This window comes from Haemaphysalis longicornis, unplaced genomic scaffold, assembly GCF_048455015.1.
Source record: "Haemaphysalis longicornis isolate Haplotype H1 unplaced genomic scaffold, Haemaphysalis longicornis Haplotype H1 scaffold_71, whole genome shotgun sequence".
In the NCBI taxonomy this organism is placed as follows: domain Eukaryota; kingdom Metazoa; phylum Arthropoda; class Arachnida; order Ixodida; family Ixodidae; genus Haemaphysalis; species Haemaphysalis longicornis.
In genome coordinates this window covers 1195004-1222972 of record NW_027526425.1, presented here as the reverse complement: position 1 = coordinate 1222972, position 27969 = coordinate 1195004, and the positions used below count along the sequence as shown (strand labels likewise).

At 46.5% G+C, this 27969-nt stretch overlaps 1 protein-coding gene across 1 annotated transcript; it reads left to right on the top strand.

The window, feature by feature from the left end:
* The first annotated feature begins 355 nt into the window (after window positions 1-355).
* On the top strand, window positions 356-27969 carry Pole2 (DNA polymerase epsilon subunit 2). The gene is made up of 11 exons (XM_077679625.1): window positions 356-573; window positions 2576-2806; window positions 7730-7985; window positions 8640-8696; window positions 10033-10154; window positions 12268-12397; window positions 16629-16752; window positions 17508-17622; window positions 20798-21038; window positions 25868-26044; window positions 27032-27969. Exons 1-11 carry the CDS (start codon window positions 509-511, stop codon window positions 27122-27124), a joined length of 1611 nt encoding a protein of 536 aa, XP_077535751.1. The 5' UTR covers window positions 356-508; the 3' UTR covers window positions 27125-27969.

The window sequence follows — 27969 nt, the reverse complement described above, 5'->3', positions numbered from 1 at the left end:
CGTGGAATAGTTATAGTCAACGTTTGTGCTAGTTCACTCTAAAAAGGGCGCTGGACTGCAGCGTTGCAGCGGTTTTAGCACATAGCAGCGCTTCCGCTGCTGGCTGCATGGCGTGTGGTAACCGGAGTGACCGGAGGTTCCTGGCTGTTTCACTTCCCCTATTCTAGTTCACAGTTTACAACGCACAGAACGGGCAGCACAAATCCAATCAACAATGAATCCTAATCAGTACGTATTCTCCTTTCTGAAGCTGCGTAAAGGTTCCAGGGGTGAAAGAACATGTCATCATCATCATTGTTGTTGTCAACGGCTTCATAGAGTGCACTCTAGAGGTGGGTGGTTTGTGATGCACAATTTGTCCATGCGTACCGGTGAAAAGCGCGGGCTTCTGTAAAAACATGTCTGCTGCCGCATATTGAAGTTTCACTGGGTTTGTAATCGCGATTTCGTTGTCTACAGCCTTTTCTGCTTGCCCGAATATTACGAGCGTGCTACCCCTACTGCGGAGATGTCTATGAAACTGCGGAGCAAGATCCTCAAGAGCTTTCAAATAAGAGGATTCACGTTGCGTAGGTGGGTACACGAGCGGTGTGCGGAAAACAGATTCTTTCACTGTTTGTGCAGAAAGTTGTTTCTTCTCGAGACTAATATCAGCATCCAGTGATGCCGATGTACGCTATCAGGGTGGTTGCCGGTTACTGAAATTTTGTGACTTTGAGCGAGCCGAGCCGGGTAATCCTAGCTGAAGTCGGGCTCACGTTATCGTAGCAATGTGCAAGCTTCAATCGAAACTAAAGGCTGAGTCTCCGGGTGGTGTGATCGTGTAAAAGGATTGGTAGCAGCGACCTGTAATGGTAGCGTTGCTCGTGCATGGTTCGTGCACAAAAACAATGCGTTTTTACAGCACATTGTACCGTGTCGGCGTAAATGCATTAAAGCTAATAATAAAGATGTAAATTTGTATATTTATAGATACTGTCGCTTACCCTCTTGTATCACAGCTCACTTGAAAGGACTATAAACTGCAAAATGCTGTGGGCACAAACTGCAGTTCGGTTGGAGCAAACTGGATTGGTTTCGTGTGGTAATTTTAAGCAAACTGAAGCTGGGATAATTCTACCGAACTTGTACCCGAATTGAAGCGACATGAACGGCATCGGTTTGTGGTGACTCTGATAGCTCGCATCCTTGCGGAGTCGGGCCGAAAGGGGCACGTCTGGACAATGTATTAACATAGTGGTGGACTTGATAATTCTCGTTTGATTTCCATAGCGGCAGCAGCGCGCAGTTACAGACAACGACTGCAGCACTTGCCATTTTTGTTGATTGTCACGCTGTTCAGGTAGCGAAAAACCTGACAAATTGAGCAGCTAACTTTGATGCTCAAAATCCCAATAAGTCAGCTGTAAAGCGGCTGGCGGGATATTGTAAACAAGCACTTATGGACTTGGGCTATGTACAGACTATACCGACGCAAAAGCCATATCGGGATTTTGTGGACTGTAGAAAAACGGCATTCCACGCAGTTTGGTTGGCTGAGACGTGAAATTACGTTATTCTTTGAAGTTATTACTACAGTTGTTGCGGCAACAGTCTGAACCCGGTTTTACAGTCACCTTACTCACAGCAAGCAAACATTACGCCATTAACCATGCTCTTGAAATTGTAGCTTTAAAGAATGCTGTATTCTCCCATAGTATAACCAGGATTGTTTCGGACGAATTTACTTTTTTTTTTTCGGCAATAAAATAATTGCCAAGGTGCTGAGGCAAAAGGCCACTGCAATAGTAGCCTGACTAGGCCCCTAGCACCTGACAGCGCAAGCGACAGGAACAGAAGCAACTATTCATCCCTAAATAAATACAAATACTCCCACACACTTTTAGGGTAATAGACGGAAATAATACCTACTACAAAAACATAATGGCTAAAGACATAAATACAGACATACACGCTTTTCTTACGTAAAAAAATTAAAATAAAATTTACCGTGCAAACACTCCACTTTTGCAAAGGACACAAAAACTATGTAAACACATACATAAAATAACAAAAACTTAGAGGAAAATCTCACACATCACGTAGAAGATATGTTTTCGTTTTCCATTCAAAATGTGCTCAATCATGTCAAACACTACCGGGTGACTGTTCAGGAGATTAAAAATTTGCCATTTAAGTGTTTGAGTGCCATAATTCCTTCTTGTTCGTATTTTTGTAAAGTTTTTATGCCGGAGATTATATGCCCCTTCAGGGCTGCATCCTCCTGCTGCTCCTTTATTCGACCTTTTCTTACCCACATGCTATTTACACGCTGCATTGACGTGTTCTTTTTCGTACTAGTGTTTTAAGTTTGCGAGAAAATAGTGTTCTCTAGAGATAAATTCCTCCGAATTCTAAGTGAATTCGTATTTTTATGCAGGTGTTACTGTGAACAAAACAAAAATATAATTTTTCTGTTTCAGTAAAGCCACCGGGTTATTTACTTATTTTTGTTACTGGCGGTACATAATTAACACCGCCCTAAAAATATTCCTGGCTGTGCCACTGGGTACAATCGTGTTCCCCTGCTGTTCAGTGATGCGAGCAAGTTCCTGGTGGAGTCCATGGAGCCCCTGGAAGAAGAGCGGCAGGACGTGTGGCTGCGACGGGTGCTGGGATGGCTGGAGAGCCAGCGCCTGGAGGGCCCCTTCCTCACCAAGGACCAGCTGTTGAGCTGCATCCGGGAGTTCCAACAGGCCGACAGCGACGGCACCGACAGCCGGCTTCTGCTGGCCGACGCCTTCTCCCTTGTTCCACTCACCTACTGGTGGGTACACGCCCACACATGCTCCTGCCTCTCGCACAAGACTCATAGTGGCCATACATAAGTTGATGTTAGGTTTAATGTGTCGATACAGGCCAGTTGGGATACCATTGTAAGGTTCAGGTTTGTTTAAGTGCCAGGCACGATTTTAGGAAAAGGAGATGCTAGATAGGACGGAGGTGCACTGACAGCTAACAGCTTGGTAGTTGCTAGTGCGCCTCTGTCCATTCTATCTTATTTTCTGGAAGTTGAACTTGGCGCTTAAACCTAAATTTTGATATTAGCTTCTCAATGAATGGCGTGATCCATCCAGTATTCACCATGGTGGCTCAGTGGCTAATGCATAGTGCTGCTGAGCCCAAGGACGGGGGTTCGATCCGAGGCATGGCAGCGGCTTTTCTGATGGCGGCGAAAAGTGAAAACTCCTGTGTGTCGAGATTTTGGCGCCTGTTAAAGATTCCTAGGTGGTCGAAATCGATTCGTTGCATTGCACTATACAGCACACCTAATAGCCCAGGTACAGCTTCGGCCTGTTACACCCCATCAATAATAGTAATATTAATAATAATGACACCCCATCTAGTAACATTTGGTGCAAAAGTGCTATTACCCTACCTCAGCCAGCATTGCAAGAGCCACGTCTGTTTGTGCTGTGCCTTTTTAAAACTGCATTCTATCTTGAGCAGGATGTTGCATGGCTACAAGCAGTCGATTGTCACTTTACGGCTGTTTCTGCTGCTCAGTCTATGTCTTGCTCGTCTGAATATGCGGCTCCCTAAAGATCACAGCATACCTGGCTGCACACATTGGTGGCCAGTTCATAGTTTACATTGCAAGTTGGATGCAGCACAGTGGCTGCTACACTGCTCTCAGCAATCCACCCACATGAGCACACCTAACTCACCGCGACATTCTACAGTGGTCGGGCAAAAAAAAAAAGTGGCATTAGGTGTTCGAGCCTTGGAGGGACCTGTCCGACCCCTTGCTTGGCAGGTGGAACTGAAATGTCCAAATGCCGCTGCAGTAAAACCTCATCACAAAAGACACACAAGGGAGACCCGGGAAACATGTCTCTTCTAAACAGGGTGTCATGTCAGGCTAGATCACTTTATATACATCAGCACCGAAGCGTGTCTAAACATATCAACTGAAAATTGCTCAGGATGGCTCAAATAAGTCTTTCACTGTAGTTATAGTGACCCCAGATTGTATTAGCTTCCTTCCCAACTTCTGGAGGTGAAGCACCTCTCGTTGCAAGCCTTTCTGTTCTCAATATACCATTTAAGTGCTGTTAGATATTTGTCACCCTTAACTGCCAACCAGTCATGGGCATGTTATCAGCAAAAAGTAACAGTGTTACAGTTGCAGTTACCTAAGCCAAAAAAGTAACTTTATTACAGTTACACTTACATAGCTTCCAAATGTAACTTGTTACAGTTACAGCTACTGTGAAAAAGTAACGTTGTTACATTTTTGTTACTACACAAAACTAAGTGATAAATCAAAAACCAAATGATTGAGTTTATTTTATTATAGAAATGTACGAAGGTATGCGTGTAGTCACAATTTCCAGCGGTGAATACCTAGATGAAGGGAACCTACAAGAGGGCGCACTCAAGCTGAACACCAACAATAGTTGCGTACGCTTAGTTTTCTTGCATCACGTTTTTGTTGATGCACCCTTGGCGTCATTTTGGGCGCCCCATTATCAGTGGGCCCCTCTGCGGTGGCTTTTCTTTGCAAGGGTAGGCCAGCTACCTCCCCAGTGAGGTCTAGTTGCGTTTCGTCTTCTTTTTGTTTCCGGTTGAGTAAAGACAAAAGAAAAATGTTTGAAGAAATCACCTTATAGATTGACCTAAGACCTCGGTCTTCTGCAGGGAAGATGGCCGCCTCTCCTAAACTGCAAGGGGAGCCCAGTTGCGGAAAGGTTAAAGGTGGAGAGGATATATGGGAAAGAAGAAAGTCCAAGAAAGTGGAAAGCACGATCTGTATGTCTGCATTTATGGGTTGCTTCTGGATTTTTTTTTTTTTCAAAAAAAAAAAAGGAAGTAACTGTAACAGTATTCTCTGTTACAGTTACTGTGAAAAAAAAGTAACAGTGTTACTGTTAGAAGTTCCTCCAACTTAAAAGTAACTGGTTGCAATTACAATTTGCTGAAAATAGTAACTAGAGACTGGTAATGCGTTACTATTAACTAGCTACTGCCCAAGACTGCTGCCAGCACTCTGCCCTGCAATGTCCTCCTCCTCTGGTCCATCTTTTAGGGCACCATTTAGTGGCACGAGCATCACATGATCTGTAAGCTCCTTAAGAACACAAGGTCCACATCTTCGGACACAAACTCCTCAAAAGGTTCTGGAACTTTTGTGGTTTCTTCGATGCTGGCCCAAGTTTCATCTTCAAGGCAGTATTCCACAGGATCTTTCATATAAGGCCCCTTTCTCCTCTAAACAGTGAAGAATTTGCTCTAGGAATCTAAAAAAGTTGCCCTCAGTAACGGAAAGTCTCTTGTAACCATGTCTTTTGCATGTGGTGTTGCTAACGTGGGAAACAAGAAAACCAACCAATCCATCTGAAATGTCTTTCTTACGACCATGTGTCTCTTGACATTGTTATTGTGACAAAGTTTTACTACAATGTCTTTTCTTGACCAGGCCTCTTTAGACTCACTCGTGTAAGTGGATTGTTGAGAACAATGTAGCATCCACAGTGCTGCACACAGCTCGTGAGATAAACTATGGCTGTCTACATGTGACAGAAGTTAGAAGGAGCAGCTAGTGTTTCGTTGTATTTTCCAAATGTGGTGCTCAACCGAAGAACTTCAGGTGGACCATTTAAGTAGGGCTGCCGCAAGCTTGTGGAAAGAATTTATTACCATCTCTGTGTCTACAGAGCCAGTTTTATCTTTCAAGGATGCTTGAACTGGCAGCTACTGTAGGACTTGGGGTGAATCTCACAGCAAAAAAGGTGTGTTTTTGGCACAGGAGTATACAGAATCTCTCCCACGTTCTGTTGCTGAGCACGAAGATGTGGGTTTGATTCCTGACCACGGCGGCCGCTTTCCTGATGGAGGTGAAAAGCAAAAACACCTGTGTGTCCGAGATTTCGGCGCATGTTGAAGATCCCCAGGTGGTCAAAATTAATCCGGAGCCCTCCAATACGGCACGTCTCATCGCCTGGGTTGTGTGGGCGCGTTAAACCCTACAATCAAAAAGAAAAAAAAAATCTCTCCCAGCGGAAAACGCATGGGGTAGCCTGAAAGGGGAATGAAAGGGCAACCGAATATGAGCTTGTGAAAAATAAGGAGGCAAGTAATTGTGTTTCAGACAGACAAAAAAAAATGCATTTAAGCTGTGTGTTGATTGTGAACATCTCACAAATCACAAGGGGAATGTGTAATGGCCCCCAGCTTTTTGTTTCTTTAAACACACCCATACCTTTATAGTACCTTGGCAACGGTAGGGAATGGGGCTGTCAGCTGTCAAGGCTTTGATTTTCACACATTTCATGGTTAATATATTGGCTGTTTGTTCACGTGCTATTTGTGCAGGTTGAATGTACTAGAAATGCACTAAATATAGACCAGTGGACTTTCCAGTCTGTTGTCGTAGTTGATGTCAGCAAATTAACTGGGAAGACAGGGCAAGGGAAACTTTCGAACGCACTTCCGTCAAAAAGAAACAAAATTTGTCTAAGTCGGCCCGAAAAACTCAAAACATGGCCTATGCATTATAGATTTCAATCTGATAACGCAATTATACAATGTTTACAACTCCTTTCAGCGTCCTTTTAAGACGTTTGAAACAGGCTTCAGTTCTTGACATCCCGAACAGTACGGAAGATACATGGAAAGCAACCTGCTCAACTGGAGAGCCAACTTTGTTGAGTGCTTGCCTGATATTTGGTTTGGGACTGGAAACTAACACGAACGCGGTCGTGGTGGCTACCTACTTTTTAGACGGAGGTGAAAAGCAAAAACCCCCGTGTGTTGAGATTTCAGCGCACGTTAAAAGCCAATGCACTCAAATTTCACCATAACCAAATTTCTTTTAAACAAGCAGTATATACCACCAAACTAACTGAGGCAAGACTGGTAGCCCTTTGAAATGCATTGTTAACCAGTTAGAAACGCTTAGAATAGCTCCGTCACAGGCTTTGCTGTACTTGCCGGTGCATCATGCAAATGGCCATGCAACGGAAGTGACATGACGGGGTGCTCAGTCCTCCAGCTAGCCAGAAAACCGGTTGAGAACCGCTGAGCATGCCTCTCCAACGGTTGTCGCGTGTGCAACGCTGTTGCGCACACGTTTTCTCTTGCTCACTCACAGGCTGCAACGCCAGTTCAGCCTGGCTGTAATGGCCTCGGTCCTCTCAATTTCGGTTTCAAAAACGCAGATTTTTGCTGGTCGTTTGCACCATGCACGCGCGCATTTCAGCGGTCATACTTTGCATATCACAGGCTCTTGTAAGCGCACTACGCGGACATAGGGTTTTCAAGAGGTCAAAATTTTCAGTGCTGTTCACCTTTAAAGATCCCCAAATGGTCGAAAATGATCTGGCACCCCCTGCTACAGTGTACCTCATAGCCCAGGGGTAACTTTGACGTGTTGATCCCCATTATTGATATAAATGAGAGGCTAACACAACTTTGTGCTGTGGTACTGAAGATTGCTGCTCTGTCTGCATTACAATGGAAGGGCGACGGCAAAAGTTTCTCTGTGGTTTGTGTCATACAATCTTTCTCAAGTAGCTTCCTCCAAGTTCTAAACATAGTTGCTAGCTCTGGGAAATACCTTTCATGAGCACATTCTCAGGGGGTTACTTTTTAGTAATTTCTTTGAGAGGGGGGAAGCGGGATTGACTGCGGGTCACAAAGAAGGCTAAGCTGCCGTCACCTTCCTCCTGAACTCTATTCTCCACCGCAGCCAAGAGCGGCGCAAGTTTGTCCCCCGCAAGATGGCCGGCCACCCACTGTCTCCGCGCCTGTTTGGCGATGCGGGGGCCAAGGCGTTCTTCTTCCGCGAGCGGTATCAGCTGGTACTGCAGAAGACCGCCCGGCACCAGTGCTTCTCCTCACGGCTGCCTGGAGCGGCGGGCTTTGACCTCCGACCTGTCGAGCACCTGCTGGGCACCAGGGGGGACACGGTCGTCGTGCTCGGCATGATCTGCCAGCTTGAAGAGGTCGGTCTGCATCCACTCTCCTTTTAAGGCGAAAGCCTTTTAAGTGCCCCATTCTGTGAAAAAACACCGTATCAATAAAAAACCCGTTGGTTCCGATTGGATTTGAACGCGGGTCTGCCTAGTAGCGGCTCAGTGCTCTACCAACTGTGCTACATCCGTACTTTCCAGTGTGAAACAAAAGTTGCCGTCGTCATTGCTGTTCCTTCATATGCCCACATGCATGTAGCACATGGCCACATGGTGGACTGGCCAGGAATCGAGAGTTTTGAGGGGCGATGTGCCTGCTTCACAAAATTCACTAAGCTATGAATTGGAGAAGTAGTAAAATGGTGCATGTCACGTGACACCTGAACGTGAGGGCATATGAGCAGAACTAGTGCGCACCAACCGTGCAGAACTCTACTTCTAGGGAAGCTGTGGCATGTGCCAGTGGGCACTTGAAGACGAAGAAATGAAAGCCAAGAATGGGTATCCAATCCTTCTTGAATTATTTGAATTCGCAAGCAGCTATTGCACAAGATTAGAATGTTTAGGCACTGTGGTTTTATTGACTGACTGCAAGCGGAAACTGTATGCTGAGTAGAGTAACCAGGCGCTAGTTTGCACGTGCTTAGTATTCATGTGGTTCCTTGTTATTGCTCGACTTATTTGCAGGGGAAGTACTTTCTTGAGGACCCGACTGGATCTGTAAGAATCGACACCTCAGGAACGGTATCCTTTGCTTTTTTTTTTGTGGATGAAGCTGCTGATGGGGGTGCAGGGGTGTCTTCCTTATTTTGAGGTGGCAGGAGAGAGGGACAGTGCATCTGAAAGATTGTCCCTGTGTTGTAGCAAACTTTCTTGTGATCAACATTTTGTGACATAGAAGCATTGGCTACACACAGAATCACAGTTGGTGGTACTTTTTCGTTTGTTGGCGTGAAGCTTTGCTCTTTTCGTAGTGTTGTTGCGTAACCTTGGCAGTCTAGCATCATTACTAGTTCTTTGAAGCAGTCATTTGAAGCAGTGCATTTTAGTTAGTGCTTTAAACATTGCAAACCCTCAGAGGAAGCACACCAACAAAATTGACAAATCTGTCTGGGTTAGTAATCTGCTGCTTAGGTCAACGAATTGAGTTGAAACCCTGAACAAAACCTTAACGCCAAACTTCCTCAACAATGAGGCTCCTGCAGTAGTGAATAAGACTAATTGAAGATGTATTGGTGGTTCCTTAAGAATGCATGAAAATCTCGCCCATCATCTCCATGGGGAACTTGTGAACGCCTTGCTCCACGTTCAGAAGTCCGAAATGCAGTGTTTCTCACACATCTTTCGCACACCGTGCCAAGCGTGCTTAGTGCCCTAAGCGGCTAAGCATCCCTGCTAGTTTCGTTGTTGCAGGATTCGACTGTGCTGCGATTTTTATGAACACAGACTTCAGTAAGCTTCGAAACAAGCAAAGTGGCAGAAGGAAACACATCTTCATAACAATTCTCAGGCGATCGTGGCTGCTTACTGCTTTTTCCAGCAAAGCTGTATATGGCTAGGTTCTGACCAAACCTGTGTCAATTGACAGAGCCGTGCCAAAAAATTTTCGTCTCCAGAGCTGGTGTAAAGTGCTCTGTAGCTCAATATAATGGACGTATCTTCACAGAAATCATATACTGACACTGACTGCTAAGACGGCTATCAATTGTGCCGACTTTTATTTATTTGTTGTAATTATTTCACGGTGAATTTGTTCACATTACAGAATTACCATCAGCTGACTTATGTCACTTTTTAGTAAAAGAGTATGTCTGCAAGAAGACATTTATTACTTCAGAGCCCCATATGGACAATTAGCGCAGACCAGTAATGTATCATCACACTCCCTTTAAACTGGACGGCGAAGGCGATGGCCGTGCAGATATGAGTCAAGCAGAGAGTTCACATTGATGGGAGTGGTAGTTGTGGTTGACCGGCCATTTCTGCCCTCTTGTTCGAGAAGCACAAAAGCAACGTTCTGGGGAAGGAGTGGGAAGAAGCAGCAAGATTGTGGGAGGTGCCTTGACCCTTGAACACCCAGAAATTCACCTCCGACCTCTTCCTGGAGAACAGCTTTGTGCTGGCTGAGGGCCGCTACGACGATGCCGTCTTCCAAGTGGACGCCATGGGACTGCCACCCATCGAGGTCGCAAGCGAGTCGCTGTGAGTGGCAGGGCTTCCTGTTTCATCAAATGCAGTTATTACCTCTTTTGCTATTGTTTTTTTCTTTTTTTTTTTTTTAGAGACGATAATCTTTCCAAGGCCACTTAGACCAGAAAATTTTGGGCTGTCTGCCTGTCTCTCCCTCAATTCAGCCGCCTGGCCAGACGTTAAAATGAATTCTTGAACAAGACATTTATATAGGCCAAATCTTTCCACACTACTAGGTCTAGTACCATACATCATACTTCTCAACATTATTGAGCAAAAAAAAATCCATTAGTTATATTTGAGGATAAAAACATCTCAACATAACTGGTACTAAGCAGTGTTCCTTTATTGAACATAGATCTGTGCTGGATATTTGCAATAGTGATTTGCAAATTTGTGGAACTTGTGTAGGCAATTTTTTTGAAAAGCACGGTGCAGCCATGTACACATGAAATAGAAGTGTCTGGTTAGCTTTAGTTGTAGTACGCACGCTTTAGAAAAGGCACAAACTTCAACTTCATAAGGATTAGCGAACGGCAGCCTCACTATCCCATGTAGTAGGCATTGTTTCAGTCTAGGTTTTGGCCACGTGTTTTCACTTCGTGAACAGCTGTAGTGGAAAGACTAATGAAGCTGAATAAGAGTGCAACTGCTTGTTCTCAATGCCAGCATACATGTGTCCAACAAACAGTGGTGAGGCAACGAAGCTGGCTGTCGACTTACTGTTCGTGCTTTCTGCACCTTCACCCAGGTGGCAGCAGCTCACTGCTTTGTGAGCATGTTGGCGGAGCTTGATCCTCTGTGTTTTTGTGACGCACTGCTCTACGTCGTGCGCAAAATTAAAGGGAAACAGAACAGAGAGACACCAGCTGTAAATGTTTGCTTGTGAAAAGAAAAAGATAGGGAAGGCCGTGTCATTGAATAAAAGCTGAAAGAGCTTCAAAAGCTTTCAATCAAATTAAGATATTTTCCAACCTTTAGTGTCACTCATTTCAAATAAGCCAAGAGGAAGCAGTGAAAATTGCTTCTTTGTACACAACTAGTTGCCATTGGAAGTACAGTAGACTCGTGATAATTCAAACTCCGATAATTCGTACTTTCGGTTAATTCAAACAAAATTCAAATTTTGGGTTGGCCCGCTAGTCTTTCAGTGTATTTAAAAGCCGCTTAATTCAGACTCCGTCATTCAATTAATTCAAACTTTTTGCGTGTCCATACCAGAAAATATCTACTGCTTTCCCGCAAATATCTGAAAATATTGGTGCAGTTATGATTGCCGTTTTTGGTGAAAATTTGAAAATCTGAAATCTGACATTTGAAATCTGAAAATTTTGGTGCAATTGTTATGATTACCGTGGGCAATCATAACAGTTAAAAAATGAAAAATAAGCGCCTCAAGCCTTCAAGGAAAAGGGCGTTGCTAGTAAACAAACATTCGAAACGAAGCACAAGTATGGTAGACCGTGATGTTTCTCAACTTTCTAGCCTTCTTTACCGTTTCTACGATGTGAATTAGAAAAACAAATCTAACAGGCCTAAAAGAATGTCTAAACATGATTGACTTCCTACCTTGTCGAAGTGGTCAAAACCATACGGGCCACTGTCGCAAAAACAAAAAGAAAAATGCACAATCACGCAGTCGCATGTCGCAGGTCAGCAAAAAAAATAAAAAAGAAAAAGAAAAACGACACAGAGATTACGAAGTGACACAAACGGCATTCGGCTTGTGGACCTTACGCCTCTGCTTTCTGTTTATTTTGCGCAGTTAGCGTTTAAAAACGCTTAAAAATGAGACAAATGTGATAAAATCAAAGCCTAATCCTAATGTATCCTGTCACCTTGCCCATACTCATATATATGAGAACTTCTGATAATTCAAATTTCGGTAATTAAAACAAAACTCTGGGGTCCCTTCGAGTTCAAATTAGTATCTTATTATATTATTATATAATTATTATATCGAGTTCGAAGAGAAGCATTATCTTCTCTTCTGGTCCTCTTTTTGTTGCATTTGACTTGTTTTGTTTGACTCATACCAAAATCAACTGAAGCGTGCAGATATCTTGCCGAGCGCTGATTGTACTGCCCCCCCGCCACACTCCCCCTCCCTCCTTTTTGGCTGCAGCAAGTACATGGGTGGTGCGAGCATCTTTGACCAGTTCCCCGAAAAGGCGCGGACTCAGTTGGAGTTGAGCGACGTCCCGGAGAACGCCATGTTTGTGCTGCTCTCGGACGTCTGGCTGGACCAACCTAAGGTGGGAGTGCCACAGGGGGAGGGGGGGATAGGCATAGACGGGAACGCCGGTGGTGAAACGCTGGTAACACCTGGATTTTTCAGGGCAAAGTTTGAGCTCTTAGTAGAGACTGACTTGAAGTCTGAAAGAAACGTAGACAAATTGCAGTCAAACAGTGTTAGCGTAATCGATATAACCCACATAAAATGTAAGAGTTTTGATTTGGTATATATAAGCCTCTTAATGCTGTAGGTAAGCTTTATTTTCCTTTTTTTTCCTACTGGTTTATTCAGCATGGTACCAGCAGTTCAACACCGAGTGCATATACCACTGCTTCTGGTTGAAAGCGAGCGAGTGAAGTTTTCAGCAAACACTGCCCCGGCGATGAATTTGTGTTGTTCTAGCGTGTTGAAAGGAACAATTCAAAATGTGGACGTGCTCTCTCACGAAACGGTTTTAAGTGCGACTTTCATGGCCGTGCGCTAAAATGTGGCCACAAACTACAACGTGTTGCACTAGAGCTGCTTGCACCCAAATCCAAGTGCACTGAATGTGTGGCGAGTATGCTCTCTGTGCAAAGTATTTGAAAACATGACGTTCAATTGATTTTTCTTTTTTTGGTATTTACAAGAATGGGGCCAGAGTATACAAATGCACCCAATGGTTATGTGCGGGACATTGCACTTGTGGTCTCCAGAGGCAGAGAACCGTGGAGAGCCTAATTAAGTTGGTGGTGCTTAGTTCTGAATTCAGTTAGTGGCGCTCAGTTCTGACAGCCAACGTTAACTTTTACTTTACTACAGTTGAACCTCGTTATAAGAGACACTGATGTAAGAGACAAATGGGTATAAGAGACACTATTCACCCACATGGTTGGCTGCCCTATCTCTCCCATTAAATCGACCTCTTTTATAACAGATATCGGATGTAGAAGATTGGTTATAAGGGACAAGTCATCCTTGAAGTTTAATCAATAATCTCGCTTGTAACAGACATTTTAACTTCAGACGCAGTGCCACCAGTCACTAATTGCAGTTGCTTCCATCCTGGAAGCACAGGTGGACGACAGACACCTGCAGTTGCTATTTATTATAACTTCAGCAAACACAAAGTGGTTCAGTCAGCTATGAAATGACAATGAGAAGCCCTGCCAATGAAAATGCAACTTACAGAAGTGGTTGAAGCTTACTGCCGTCCATTGAATGGAGCACGATCACACATGCGGGCTCTCCCACTCGCGTAGCTCCCAATCAAGAAGCACTGCAGATGTTGAGTCCTGCAAGCGTAATGAATAGCCTGAGCACACAGCGGAAGAAGCTGTGCGCTCTGGCTATTGATCAGGCTTGTGAACTCGACATCTATGATTCATCTTCCACAAACAAGGAAAGGAAAAAAAGCTTGTAGAATTGGTTGTAAAAAACAGTGTAAATACAGTCATGAAGCAAACAACGTTTCATAAATGCTTGTGCCAAACATTAATTAGAATGAATCTTTTTCAACATGCTGTAGCGTTCTTTTGAGCTTATTTTAGTCATACGGTGCCCGCAATGAACTATGGGTTGATCAGTTGGTAAAAACATGGCACCCTGCTTATAAGAGACATCTTATATAAGAGACAGAAACTGCTCCCCGGTACGTGTCTCTTATAAAGGGGTTCAACTGTAGCTGTTGGGTTTGGTTGATTCCCGCTTGTATTTAACCCTAATACATCTTACCATGATGAAGCTGAGATCTCTGATGAAAATGCATCAATGTATTTGAAGAAATCAAGTTCCAAATGAACAGGATGCAACCCACTGGCACAAGCGTAATAAAACTCAAAAGAAATAATACATGCAGTACACCCCACACTATCAAAAACTACATCGTTAGTCCTAAAGATTCCCTATTTCGTCCCCTAAATCGTCCCCTCTGTGCCATAGGCATTACGTCCTACCACAATGGTAGGGGCACCTCTGCAATGTGGATGGCGCTGTCCATTTGCATGGTGGTCATGTGAAGTGGCAATTGTAGCTCGCAGCAGCAATGTCCTGATGGCGGCACGTGCTGCTTGCTAGCCCCCAGGGTCACCAGGCCCCAGGGATTTTAGGGCTCGTAAATCTCGCTTGTGTCTCGAACACTGTGGGAGGTATACAGTAAAGCCCGCTTATATCGAAATGCGCGAGGTTTGTAAAATAGTTCGATATAGCAAAAATAGAAAGTGAAGCAAAAAAAAACTTACATGAGAGCAATCTTGCCAGCAGAGTCACGAGCTAACGCTGAGCTCTTACCACCCTGCAGTTCACTATTGATACGACACTTTCTCGGAAAGAAAACAATCATTTATTGGGGTGGAAGAACTGCGTGAGTGTAGCCTGCTTCTTGAGCACAACGCGTTGCTGGTGGCTGCTTGCTCCACGGCATCTAATCAGTCGACAAGCACAAGACCGCTGCCCTCAATGGCACTGCAGTATCGCCGTAGCAGGGCCACGGCAGCGACGGCTTTGCTCGTGCTCGGAGGTGGTACGAAGTCCTCGGCATCTTCGACAGAGCGGGGACAAGCATGGTACAAGCGAATAACGGCGAACCCAGCGAACCGAGCGAGTGCGCGCAGCGAGTGGCGCGGACTTGAAGTTCGGTGACAGCGCAGCCCGCAGCGCCCAATGTGGTGCTTTCGGCTCCGACAGCATGCATGCGTGGAGCTCACTGGTGGTGGAGCTGGTCCACTCTGCCATGGCCGGTTTGGACGCGCCCAAGCTCGCGCGGGAGTCGCTAGCGACACCCGCACTGCTCCTGCGCGCCGATGTATTGCGGGAAAGCCTGCCCCATGCCTAAGGAAAGCGAAAAATCTTGCGCGGGAGAGTTTGATGTATCCATTGTGGGCAAAATCGCGTTCGATATAAAAAGTTTTAAATACATGTAATTTTTACCAGAATTATACAAGGGTTCGATATAGGCAATAATCTGATATATCCGTGTTCGATATAAGCGGGCTTTACTGTAGTTACCGAAGCCAGTGGTGTGGAGCTGCCGGTGCATTGGGTGGGGCAGAACACCAGCAAGCCAACAGAGTGAGGCTTATGTGGGGGCATGGGGCAGCAGGAAGCCAATGTTTTCCTCCAGATGATGATGATGAGTACCCACAAGGGGTGATTGGCCAGGGCTAAATACCTTACTGTAATTCGTGAGGCCCTCAAAATATGAATTTATCTTGGAAAGATAGACGCTGTGAAGTGAAAGTTTGCTGTGATTAAAACCCAAATGACCCATTAATTTGTACCCTTCAGCAATTCAAGCGACCTGAAGCAGAGAGAAAAGCTTGAATTCAATTATATATATCCCCTTTTTGCATATCCCAAATTTGTTGCCCCGATAGATAATACAAGGGGAAGAGATACAGTCAACCCCAAAAGCTCAGTAGGGTCCTTCAAAAGCAGTTCTCTAGTGGCTCCCATCACACATTCCTCTTTGAACCCTGATCATCTTCCTCTTCAGCTCACCTTTCATCGCTCTAATTTGTCAACACTTTCTGCTTCTTTTCTTTACCTTTCTTGGGTGTCTTCTTCATTGGTGTAATTCAAAAATCTGCCTAGCGATCTTCTTATTGGCTGGTCCCTCTTCTTGCTCTTTTATCAGTTATTTCTTCTGGCCATGGGCAACCTCTCTTGGGCTATGGGCAAGCTCTGCTTCCTCTTTCTTGTCTCTGTACCCCTCTATTTGCCACGTGACAAACACACACCTTAAGATAATTTTGGCCCCTGTGTCGGGTGCAGTAGCTTGCGTACTCTTGAGACAGGCTGTGCGTTAAAAGCATTTGAAATGTGCTTGGCTGGGCCCCTTAAGTGGACTCACCCGTTAACATTCCTATAGGATGATAAGAGGTGACCCACGGGCTTAAAAACCATTGTGCACCGTGCACCTATACAAAAAGTTTCGCATCTCCATGAAAATGCTCCAAATGGAATAGTTTGCTTATTTTGGAAGTATGTCCCTTCTGTACTGAAATAAAGCGACAAAACTCTCACTTGCTAGACAGCTAGTGCCATCCAGTGAAAACGTGATAAACCAAAATGTGTTTTTTGTATACTTTTTATTTCAGTAAAAACATGACATATCTCTAAAAGAAGGTAACACTGGGGTGCAGGCAGAGCTTCTCCACCACAAATGGCAACTTGGTCGGTGTACCTTGGTGGCCATTTTGACAGACTACTTGGTCGGCTGCAGCCCTTGCGGGCTTGTGCTCCACTGTTTCTCCATGTTTGTCGTTGTGCAGGTGCTGTCGCAGCTGCGGGTGCTGTTTGCAGGCTTTGCCGAGGGGCCTCCCACCTGCTTCGTGCTGGCCGGCAACTTCCTCTCGCGCTCACAGGGACTCCAGAAGGACCGCCAACTGCTCAGGGGTCAGTCGGCGGTGGGGTCATCCGGGGTCAGGGGTCATTCCTTGGGAGGAAGGTGGTTGTGGAGAGGGTGGCGCTGCTTTTCACATGCAACGCGTTGTTTTGGAAAGGCAAGCATTTGTCTTTGGCTGTATTCATAAATGTGTGCGTCAAGAGACGCGGCTTAGTGCGTGCACAGGGGACAAAGCTCCTTCCTTGCGAGGAGTTTGGAGATGGTTCTTGTGAGAGGCAGTGGGGTAAGTGGGGGAGAGCCCTTTTTTTGGTAGCACTACAGGTGGCAGGGTCGAACGAGGGAAGGTCCATCTTGTTCAGCTTGTAGTTACACCCATCTGGCTCAGAGCATGATGTCAGATTAGCAGCGAATCGCAATGAAACAGATCTTTGTTTAGACAACACGCATGCCTCTCCTCCAGGTGGCCTTACTTGATAGTGTCATCGCAAAGGAGAAAGATACAAGGTCGTAAAAGAAGTTTTTCAAGCACAGCATACTCCGTCATTTGTGTGGTGCAAGCAACTCGGTTTAATAAAAGAGCCTTTGAGGTCAATCAAAGATGCCATTTTATGGCAAGTCTGTGTCAACACAGGAACATGGCCACAGTATTCCATTCTAGTGCTAGCCACGTAATCCACTCTGTAGGGCACACAATCCAAGTTTTCTCTGCACGGTGTCTACTATACGGCCTTCCTTCATTGAGGCCTCGAGTCGCCTCCACTCTGCCTTTGCCACTGATGTCCCCGTGCCTTCGTTTACCCTGCAGAAGGCTTCAAGGCGCTCGCCGACCTCTTGAACGAGTTCCCCCTCCTGGTGAAACACGCACGCTTCGTCTTTGTCCCGGGACCCAGTGACCCGGGCCTGTCCAATGTCCTGCCCAGGTGAATGTGCACCCCTTACACCAGAACACTCGAAAACTACTGGAGTGTCCAAAGCCGCAATGTGCAAAGCCTGTGCTGGGGGTTGCCATCCATTTAGCAGTACCCTGCCGTGGTGGCTCAGTGGCTAAGGCAATGTGCTGCTCAACCCAAGGATGCAGGGTAGATCCTGGCCATGGTGGCTGCTTTTCCGGTGGAGGCGAAAAGCAAAAATGCCTGTGTGTTCAAGGTTTCGGCGCACGCTAAAGATGCCCAGGTGGTCAAAATTAATCCGGAGCCCTGTACTACAGCGTGTCTCAGGTGTAGCTTCGGCGTAGCTTCGGCGCATTACAGGAGTACTGACACGAAAATTTTATGTTCCACTTTTATTGCTTTTATCGATGCTTAATGGTCTGGCAAACCCAAAACAGCACTTTAAATACTTCAGCGCGCGATAATTAATTACATTGAACGGCCTGAAAATCATTTGTTTCAAATTCCCGCACTTTCATCCCGAAAGGTGCATATGACAGAATCCCGGCATGACGTCACCGCTTTGTGCGGACGTCAAAACACTGCGGAGGCTGGTGGGGGCGTTGTTTTGACCGCACCGCCGCCGGAGCTGAACTGGCTGAACGGGTGGGCTGCCTGAAGTTGTAGGCCTACCATTGCGGCGGAAATTCGATGACTACTTTTAATAAAAGTCCTGATGGCAACCTCTATTGAGATTCCGGGCTATATTATCGCTTCTTTTCCCATGTGTGATTTTTTTCCAACATTATTTTTGCCAACAGTGCCTTTCTGGGCAGCGGTTATGCCTGTAGCTCAGGCTACGTGCACCCGTTTGTGATTGCGCCGGCGCGCATGAAGTGACGTCACGAGTTTTTGACGAGCGCTGTCGCGTCACTTCTTTTGGCTACCACGGGACGATATCACGCTGATGTCCATTTGCTAAATGCCGCTCCACGCGCTGCTCCATCGCCGCGATAAATGACATCCAATTGAAGTATGTATGTTCTTCATGTCGCAGGCCGCTCATATTTCAGCCAGGGTATTCTGTTGAGTAAAGGAAGCGAACTGTGCAATAATATTAATGCCGAAAATTGGTGTCAGTACTCCTTTAAACACGATAATCTAAACTGAATCCATTCAGCATTGCTTTGTTTATACAGTTGAACCCCACGATAACAAAATCTCGCTGGTACGAAATTCCCATGGGAACGAAATATTTTTGCATCCCCAGCAAACGTCCATAGACGCCCATGTATTTTATATCTCGCGGCAACGAAACATTTTTGGAAATTGATCGCGCGTTAACGAAATTCGGTGCAACTTTGGTCGGCATTTTACCTACCCCCTCGAGGTTAACTGTGTCCAGAAAGTGCACAAATGCATTTTTTTTGGACTCGAAGTGCGTAAACTTCTGCCACAGCACGCCTGAATGGCTGCCGCCACATTTGTTTACAAAAGACTGCGTAGCCGGCGGCCGTGGAGGCAGCCTCGCAGTGGCACCACCAGTGGGCGACACATGGTGACTCAAGTCGCGGCTTTGGCTTGGGCTACGTTAGCCCACTACCGTTGAACAGCGCGCGAGCGTTTGTTGTTTGTGTGCGGCGATCGGCATGTTTGGTCTCAGTAAGATGCCTTCGCCAGCCCAAAAGTGGAGGTTTTTATCGCTACGAGATAAGGCAACCATCATCGCCCAAGGCAGTGGCCCAAGGAGGATAGCGCCGACGAGTTTGGAAATGCCTGCAGCTAGCTCAACCATTTTGAAAAGCAAGGATCCCACGAGCTCTCAATGGCGCACGTGCGCAAAACAAAACAGTGACGGCTGTGGCCTTTCTGGACGTCAACAAAGCGGTGCTCACTTTGTTTTCTAAACAGTATTTGTGCAATGAGGTGCCACTGTGTCTGGCAAAGTTCGTAAACAGAAGAAGTTGGGCTTTGCTTGCATGATCGGACATACTCGGTGCCGAGGGCCAGGGTGAAAAACGTGCAGAGAAGGTGAACCCACGGAATGTTTTGGATGCGTTTGACACGATCTCGTTGTTCATAGGCGCGCATGGCGACTAGCAATGAACCACTTGTACAGTGAGAGCTGCACTGTGACGTTGGCTGCAAGGTAAGGCTCACAAAGTAATATAACCTACTCTAGGAAATAAATTTTTGGTTTGTGGCCAATTTTCTGGGAGTTTGTGTTTCATTCTCGCGGCAACGAAATTCCCGCAAAAGCGAATATTCTGGCTTTCCCCGGCGGTTTTGTTGTTGCGGGGTTCGACTGTAGGTGAGGGAGAGCTTCAGGCAGTGTTGTCCCCGTCTTTGCCCGTGCCTCTCAAGGACTCTATGGGGTGATTATGGGTGAACGAAGATTGGCAGGTGCAGCTCGGGTGCCGCCCCAGTGCGCTGATCTTTGCTTTTACCTGCACTCTAAGGCTGACTCAGCCCTTCCAGCTGCCTTTCGAATCCTTTCGAAAATTCCATTTTCCCCATTTTCCCCATTCCCCTGTACACAAAGGAAAAAAAATAATAAAGTGTGGCACAATACCCACTCCAGCAAAGGTATGGCTGGTTTAAAGCCAGTATAGACAGATGAAGCTAAAAGGCAAAATCATTTTTCGAAGAAGAGACAATTGGCAGGGGAAAAAAAAGACATTCTACTTTCCGTATGTTTGAGCAACGGGTAAAATGTGCATGGGAGGAGAGTAAACAGTCTATGATGTAAAAGGCAAATAAAAAAAAACACCAAGCAAAATGTCCAAATTGCGGGGCACAGTAGAAAAACATGTAGTTAAACAGTGGGAAAAAAGGAAGGAATCGGGCTAAGGAGCAGACAACAAGCGAAGAACACAAAATCCACTTCAAAGATAGAATTTTGCTGCAAATGTTAATCTAAAACTAGCAGTTTCAGCCTGCAAGAAGTAAATAAAATGTCGAGCTGCGGTGCAAGGATGCTGAGTTCTTTGTTGCACTAGCATGGGAAAGTTTCCACTGCGTCAAAGAATTCACGCACTCCTGATGCGAAGGTACAAGCACATGGAATGACAACACACAAGCCAGCAGGTCTGCTGTGCATCCCCTCTGGCTTTGCGGCACTAGCAACACGGGCGGGAGGGGAGTTCTCTTGAGTATACCCTTGAGCATGATGAACTCGCAGGCACATAACAAACTGGTGGTTTCCTGATGGACTTGTATTACGCAGGCCCGGCCTTCCCAGGCACATCACGGAGCCCCTGCGGCCTCCCCCTCGCAACGAAGGGGAGGACTCCTCTCCCCCATCCTCCTCATCGTTGGCCGATCGTTGCCACTGGGCCAGCAATCCCTGCCGCTTGCTCTATTGTGGCCGGGAACTGGTCTTGTGGCGGCAGGACGGTCTGGCCAAGGCCTGCCGCAACGCCGTCCACCGGCCCTGGGACCGCACGGGACTCGACCTCGCACAGATGGTAAGAGGAGGAGGGGGTAGATACCTCATTTACAGTTGTTACATTGGACAAGGCATCCATGTACCGAGATTTATCGCCTCTGTCATGTAGTGGTAGCGTGGTGGGTGAGCGGTGAGCAGATAAGCTGCCTTGGTGGTGACGACAAAGAGCCGAGGGCAAAACTTAGCTGGTTTTACTGTATGGCGAGGGATGAACAGTGACGATGTAGGAACAACACCCTTGCGGGCGAGCTTACAAGATGACTTGGAGAGAGCAGTGTTCCACACAGAAGCCCGATGCGGTCTCACATCGGGCACTGAAAGCGGTGAATTTATACACAGAATTTATACACACCGCTTGCCCACTGCTTTGCACATGACCCGAACAAAGTGCAGACGCACAAGAACACTTTTTTCGGTATTGTGATAGCTGGAGCATGTTGAGTCAGAGAGGGAGGAAAGGAGAAATCTCCGCAGGCGGCGTCCGCTTGTGGATTCAAGTCTCAGCACGCCCCCACTTGTCGTAGCTTGTTTGCGGAGGGCGGGCTTTCCTGCAGCACACGACAGCTTCACCAGTCTACATCAAACTTGCAGCATGCACGCACAGGGCTGCGGCGTGCTGAATCGTAACACAGGGGAAGGGACCACATGTCGCTCTACCACACTCGCTCAACCCGATCGCACTGAGGAACAGAGGTGCACTTGTTGGTGGGAAAAGTGGCCCTGTCTTTTGATAGACCTGTTGCTGATGGTGAGGAGGTGAAGGGCAGAGGTGCTTCAATCACAGAGGGGGGAATGGCATACTGCATGCCACTCTACCGCACTCACTCAACCCGACTGCTCTAAGGGCCAGTCTGAAGGGCCCGAAAGCAAATGAGGCACAGACAAGGTTCACATGTTTAGTGTCATAGGTTTAAGCTTTGATCGGTGGCCCTGTCTTTTTACGTGTCAGGTGGAACCCACCAGGCCGGTGTTGTGAGGGGACTGGACGTCACCCTGTGGTAGTGACGTGGCATCAGGAATGGAAGTTGGGTAGGAATGCTGCTTTGAAAAGGGGAGGTGTTGGAGCACCTGTTTCCCTTTGTCATCGCGCCAACTCCACCCTTGTGCTTCTATTTGTGCATCCCGATAACTTGGTGGTGCGTAAGTGGCCCCGAGCAGTGTTGTGTAGATAAGAAAGCCTGGGAACAGTCTCCAAATTAAGGAAAACTTGGGACTGCACACTGGTGCTGTCCCAAGTTTTTTTATAAATTTATGCACAACGTTGGTAGTGTTCTTAACTGTAATATGTACCCCTTTCTACTGCAGAATACATGGAAAAACAACAACCTTGTTCAACTTTGTACTTTGGCACCCAATAAAGCTTTCTTCCGTAGAAGGCATTGGCGCCACGGCACTGGCAAAACCTTTTTGTCTGCCCATTTTTGCTATCACACACTTATGTCACTTCTGGTCTCAAAGCTTTTTATATATTTATGTCAGGCATGAAGTGCCCTTAGCAGAACAAAGATGCAAGACTTGTTCTTGTGGGGCATTGAGCTGGTGAGAGCCACGTATTTGGTTTGTGCTTGTTGAACGATGACCTCTTCCTGCCAGGTCAGTCTGGGGTGAGGGGATGGTACAAGCCGCTTACCAAGTAAGTAGACCTTGCGTGTGAAGGTAGGACGATTAGGGTTCTGGACTTGGTCTCTGATGTCGGGTGCTTGAACAGGTGTTTCGGGGGCAAGCAGGTGAGCTCCTTTATTCCAGAACATACTGTATTTTCACGCGTATAACACACACCAAAAATGCAAAAATTCCAGGGGTGAAGTAGAGGTGTGGACTATATGCGAGGTATTTCTTGTGCCGTGTTGGGCCGTGATGCCCCTACAGCAGTAATAGTGACCAAGCCACTGTTATCCCATTGACAGTGTTTATTTTGCACACACAGCTCAGCAATATACCAACCTGAAAAAAATAAATGTGGCAAGTCATCCAGTTGCGCAGTCAGTTAGGTGAGCTCTTTTGCATAAACAAATGTGTAATGTTGCTTGAGTAGTAGTGTTGGTCCAGCCTTTCATGTATAAAATATGGGGGCAATACGCGGGGATATATTCGTTTTATTCGTCAATGGAAAGTCAGGGTGCGGGTTATGTGCAGGGGCGGGTTATATGTGCGAAAATACGGTATTACTCTGCTTGGAGACCCAGCGCAACCTAACTGGTCTTTTGATGGCGAAAAAAATGGGGTAAGGCACTAGCATGGGGCTATTTCGCACAAAGAGATTGCATGTTTTTTTTTTTTTTTTTTTTTTCGATCAGTCTAAACACTGGTGAATCTAGTAGGGTCATGTGAGCTACTGTGAGGTCTATCATGAGGGTTTCTGCCTCCTCCACTGTGTGGTAGCTGCAGAGATCAGTGTTGTTTTTGCCTTTGGTTGCCACGAAAGCAATCGCACACGTTGCCCTTCTGGGCTGCATAGGTGGAAGTGTCATTATTCTGGGGTTCCCTTGTGATATTCTTGTGAGTTGAAATTTTGGAAGGTGTGGTTCTTTTCTGCGGCTATGCCTTTACTTGCCACTGAACCTCTTGGGGAATTCCATATTTCTAACATCGGATCCTGGGAGAACCACAAGCAGAGGGTTGTAAAAGGGGAGGTGATACCACTACACCATGAGGGCATAGGCATGTGAGGTTTTGAAAATTCAGGTAGTAATTTAATGTGCCTTGCATTGCCCCATGCACCAAGTTGCTTTCGTAAACTTTCAAGAATGTATTTTAAAGTGTAAACATTCTATGGCTGCTTCCCTCAAAAAAGCGGGTCTTTGTGTAGCATGTTGCAGACCATAGGGATGCATGAGGTGTTATGTAGGTGTATTAATGACCGTTATTTAAGACTACTGACACTCTTGACTTGAATATTTATGGCTACATATTAAAGGGACACTGAAGTGAATTTGTCAAGCTCCCGTTTTTGCTTGCACTGCGTAGACTGGCTCAAATTAGCACACTTTTCATCGTTTATCCGGTTGACAAATCGGTAATTATTTTACAAAGCGCGAAAGAAGAAAAACTACCATGCGCGGTTTGCGGCGGCCGCACCAACTAAGGCTGTGACTTTGAGAGGAGGGGCGCCGTGATTGGACGATGCCCAAGGTTAGCAATCACACAAGTTTCGGTTTCGGTTTCGGTTCTGTAAAGCATAACCAATGGCTTTGTTGGATGGGCATTCTCAATATCTCAGTAATCATCGTACCGCGCTTCTGCCATGTTGTCGGCTGTAAAATGCACAAGATAAGCCTCCCAGGACGGCTTGTAGTCGTAGCATTCACTAGCTGAGACCTACGCAGTGCATGAACGCCCTCCGCGTACCCGAAGACACCCAAATGTCATGCGCTTTATCGCCCATATTTGGAGCTTGCCTCCCTCATGCCTGTATCGTAAAAAGCGTGTTCGCACCAGGCCAAGGGTCTGTTCATTCTGGCCTGTGCCCACTGCCTGCAAGCAGTCGGTGCTTATGGCAACAGCACGCCAACGAGAACTCGCTAGCGCGCCAGTGCCAGCCTGCGCGCGTTTTGTGAACTAGTTCGTGTAGCCATGAACGTTGCGGCCCCAAAAACGGTGAACTCAACATAGAAAACATCGGCGGAAAACAAAAAGTTAACTTACAAAAAAAAAAAAAAAGCACGTACCCGCGGGGATTCGAACTCCTGACTCGCAAAACATTTGCCGAGAATTCCTACCGCCTCAGACCGCTAGGCCACGGAGCGGGACGCCAATGTCATGCTAATATAGAGTATATATTGCACAACCGGTTTACACTTTTATTTAGTTTTGGCATTTCAAGCCGCTTAGGTGACTATTTGTTGTACTGCGATCGTGCAGTAAGCGTCGCCCGAGTTTCCACAATAGCTCACGTCTAGCAATTGCATTTCGTAGACGGAAAAGCGTTCGCAGATGCGTAGTCGTGCTGCTGACCGCTGTGCTTGTTCGCCCAGCGCAAAAACGTGCTTCCCGCGCCCTAGTTTTACGCTGTACGGTAAAAATATCAGTTGATTTTATTTGCTTAGTACCTATATTGACTTCGCTGACTCTTCTCCCGCCTTCAAGAGGCCTTATATTTTCCTACTGGCGTACCAGTCAGCGAAGCGTCGCATGTGCAGCGCTTGTGTGAAGCGACCTTGACTTGGAGCTAGATACAGTGTACAAACAAACCAAGTAAAGAAAGGCACATTCTTCCATTCACAAACGTGTCCTGGCTTCGTTTCAACTAAGCGAACGAATTGCGACCAAGCAATTTTTTTTTAACCTCCTTGATTGCGACGACCCGCCGGCGGCCGGCGGACGAAACGCTGGGCTGACTGGCTCTGTCGGCCGGGGAGCCGTGCAGTAGCGCAGCCGTGGCGCAGCCAATTGCCAGCTCATCCCCTCCTGACGTCACACGAAAACGCCACAGAAAATGGGCGAGCGTAAAGAGAGGAGGACAGCGTTTTCGAATTAGTTTTTCTACTAAATAAAATCGCGTAAACGCGCCTAGAGTGGTCGAAACATGGCCTGGGGACTCCGGACTACAATTTGCGCTAGTAATCCCGCAATGTTTACATATCACTTCAGTGTCCCTTTAACTACTTAGGAGCCACGAAGACTAATAATTATGCCAACTGAGGTCACTTTAAGGCTGTCTGTTACTGGAAGCCGAAATACGGCGGAAGATGTAGGCTAATGGAAACTGCAAGTCTGGCACCACTGATCATATTCTAGTGTGCGAGGGCACTCTTCCATCCATTTCTTCGTGAGAACTAGTTTGCGGCAAAGTGGTGTGTGAAATGCCGCCACTCCCTCCCCCTCTCCCCCCCTTCCCCCCTTGCTCAGTACACGCGCAGCCTGGCGGCCAACGGCCACCTGAGCCCCCTCTCCCCCGCGGTCACCCCCGTCTACTGGGAGTGGGACTTTGCCCTGTGGCTGCACCCACTGCCGGATGCCGTGGCCTGCCTCGACCCCTGCGAGGCCTTCACCATTGAACACGCCGGATGCGTCTTCTTCAACACGGTGAGCCTCATGGATGGAGGAGAGGGGGGGGGGCACACTGCCAGCGAGAATGCGGGGTGCCCTTGTTTCCCGAAATGGCAGACAGACTCAAATTTTCCTGGTATAGAAAGACCCTAAAGAAAGCGGTCACCAAACCCAAGCAGCTGGAACAATTTGAGTTAGTTGTTGACATAACTTGCGCTTTCTTTCATTCTGCAAGGACCTCATCAGTTTTATTGTAGTAGAACCTTGTTAAGGCAAAGTACTTTTGGCAAAATACTAGCTTCTTTGTTTTATCCAATAAAAGGCTTTATAAAAGTAGGTGCAACAACCACTGTGCATAAGACGAGGAAAACGCCCTCGGCCCTACCCTAAAACTAGCGCTGTATTGTGAACACTATTGTTTTCTGCTTCTTGCTTTTAACTGCAAGCTGCACTAAGAAGTTCGCAGTATTTACCGACGCTGTGAATACATTAACAAGCACACCATCCCGGACTAAGGACGCCCCACCGGGCGGGTGCCCTAACACCAGCACTAGCACCCGTAAAATAAACATTTATTGCTCCTCCTCCTCAATTAGGAAAAACACAAAGCTGCTTGGGCATTTTAACAGCAACAGTGTGCACTTGGGATGATCAAAAGTCGAGAACTCTGCATGCAATTTGTCTCCATCCCTACACAGTTAGTTAGGGAAGGCGAATACCAGGAAAACTTTGTGAAAAAATATTTAATTCTTCTTTTTTAAGCAAAGTAACAAAGCAGTGCTACAAATGTCCAGTTTAAAATCATTACCAACATTCTGTGTCCCTATTAATTCTGACATAGTTGACGCAAACTGTGCAAAGACAATGTGCATACCTGAGTCATGTAATGGGTTTTTAAGCTTCAGCTACTTGGTGAAGCCACTTCAAAGAACCACACAGAAACTTGCCAAAAGTGACCACTGCGTGGTTGTTGCAAAGTGAGGCGCACATGTCACCCCCTCCCCCCTTCTTCCTTGCTTGCAGGGCTCCTTCTCCAAGACAGACTATGGGTTCCGGGTGTACTACCCCGCCTTCAAGAGGGTCGAGGACAGCCAGATTGGTGCCGTGTCCGACTGATTGGCACCACCGACAGCAACACCACACCCAATATGAGTTGTGGGGAAACCAACCCCCACCCAAGCTCATGCCAGCTTCGGACCAGTGCAGCACCAATTAAGAGTGTTGGAGGAACTTGAATTACTTTGTCCAACACACACGTGCCCTCAACTAGTCGGCCTTATTCTGACCACTCAGTGCATTCCGTGGGAACTCTGCACCGTGATGCAGCGAGCACTGCGTCTTTTCTTGTTCTTGTGCACAGTTTACATGTAAAGTTTTCAAGAGACCTGTGGTTCAAACCTGCTAAGATAGTCTTTGTGCAAGCAGAGCTGCTTGTGCTGTGGTTTAGTGTTTCAGAACTGGCTCTGCAAGGAAAAGAGCAGACATTGTGAGGGGTGGCTCAGGCCTGCAAGTGTAGTCTGGCTTCCTTACATGAAAATCAGCCTTGGCAAGGCTGCTGTCTCTGACGACAAGTGTACACCCGAAAAAGGAAAAAGGCTTGATATCAGCTCTCTTTTTAGTACATGTGAGCATACAAAGCTCAAACTTTAACGTTTGTTGGTCGTAACTTGGCGTGCAGGCCTCAGAGCAGAAGCGCACCATGGGTGATTTTGTGTGACATGCAACGTGTTAGTTCCTGTGTCAACATTTTGGGTGAAGGGGCATAAACAAACGCACAAAGGTCTCTCAAAATAGGTATCTAGAGCAAATGAAGGAATCTCAACAGTCTTAAAACAACTTCTTTTAACTTTCAAGACAACTTTGTAAAACTTGTCAGTCTTGCTGCTTTTTTCCCACTGATTTCGAATATGCCAATGCTTTGTCAGTTGTTCAATTAGTTCCCAATATAATTAGAGATAATT

Excerpts from the sequence above, each read along its gene's own strand:
- Pole2 (XM_077679625.1), top strand. The coding sequence starts at position 509 with ATGTCTATGAAACTGCGGAGCAAGATCCTCAAGAGCTTTCAAATAAGA. Across the intron at positions 574-2,575 it reads AGAGGATTCACGTTGCGTAG|TGATGCGAGCAAGTTCCTGG; the intron begins GTGGGTACACGA and ends CCTGCTGTTCAG. Across the intron at positions 16,753-17,507 it reads GGACCGCCAACTGCTCAGGG|AAGGCTTCAAGGCGCTCGCC; the intron begins GTCAGTCGGCGG and ends TTTACCCTGCAG.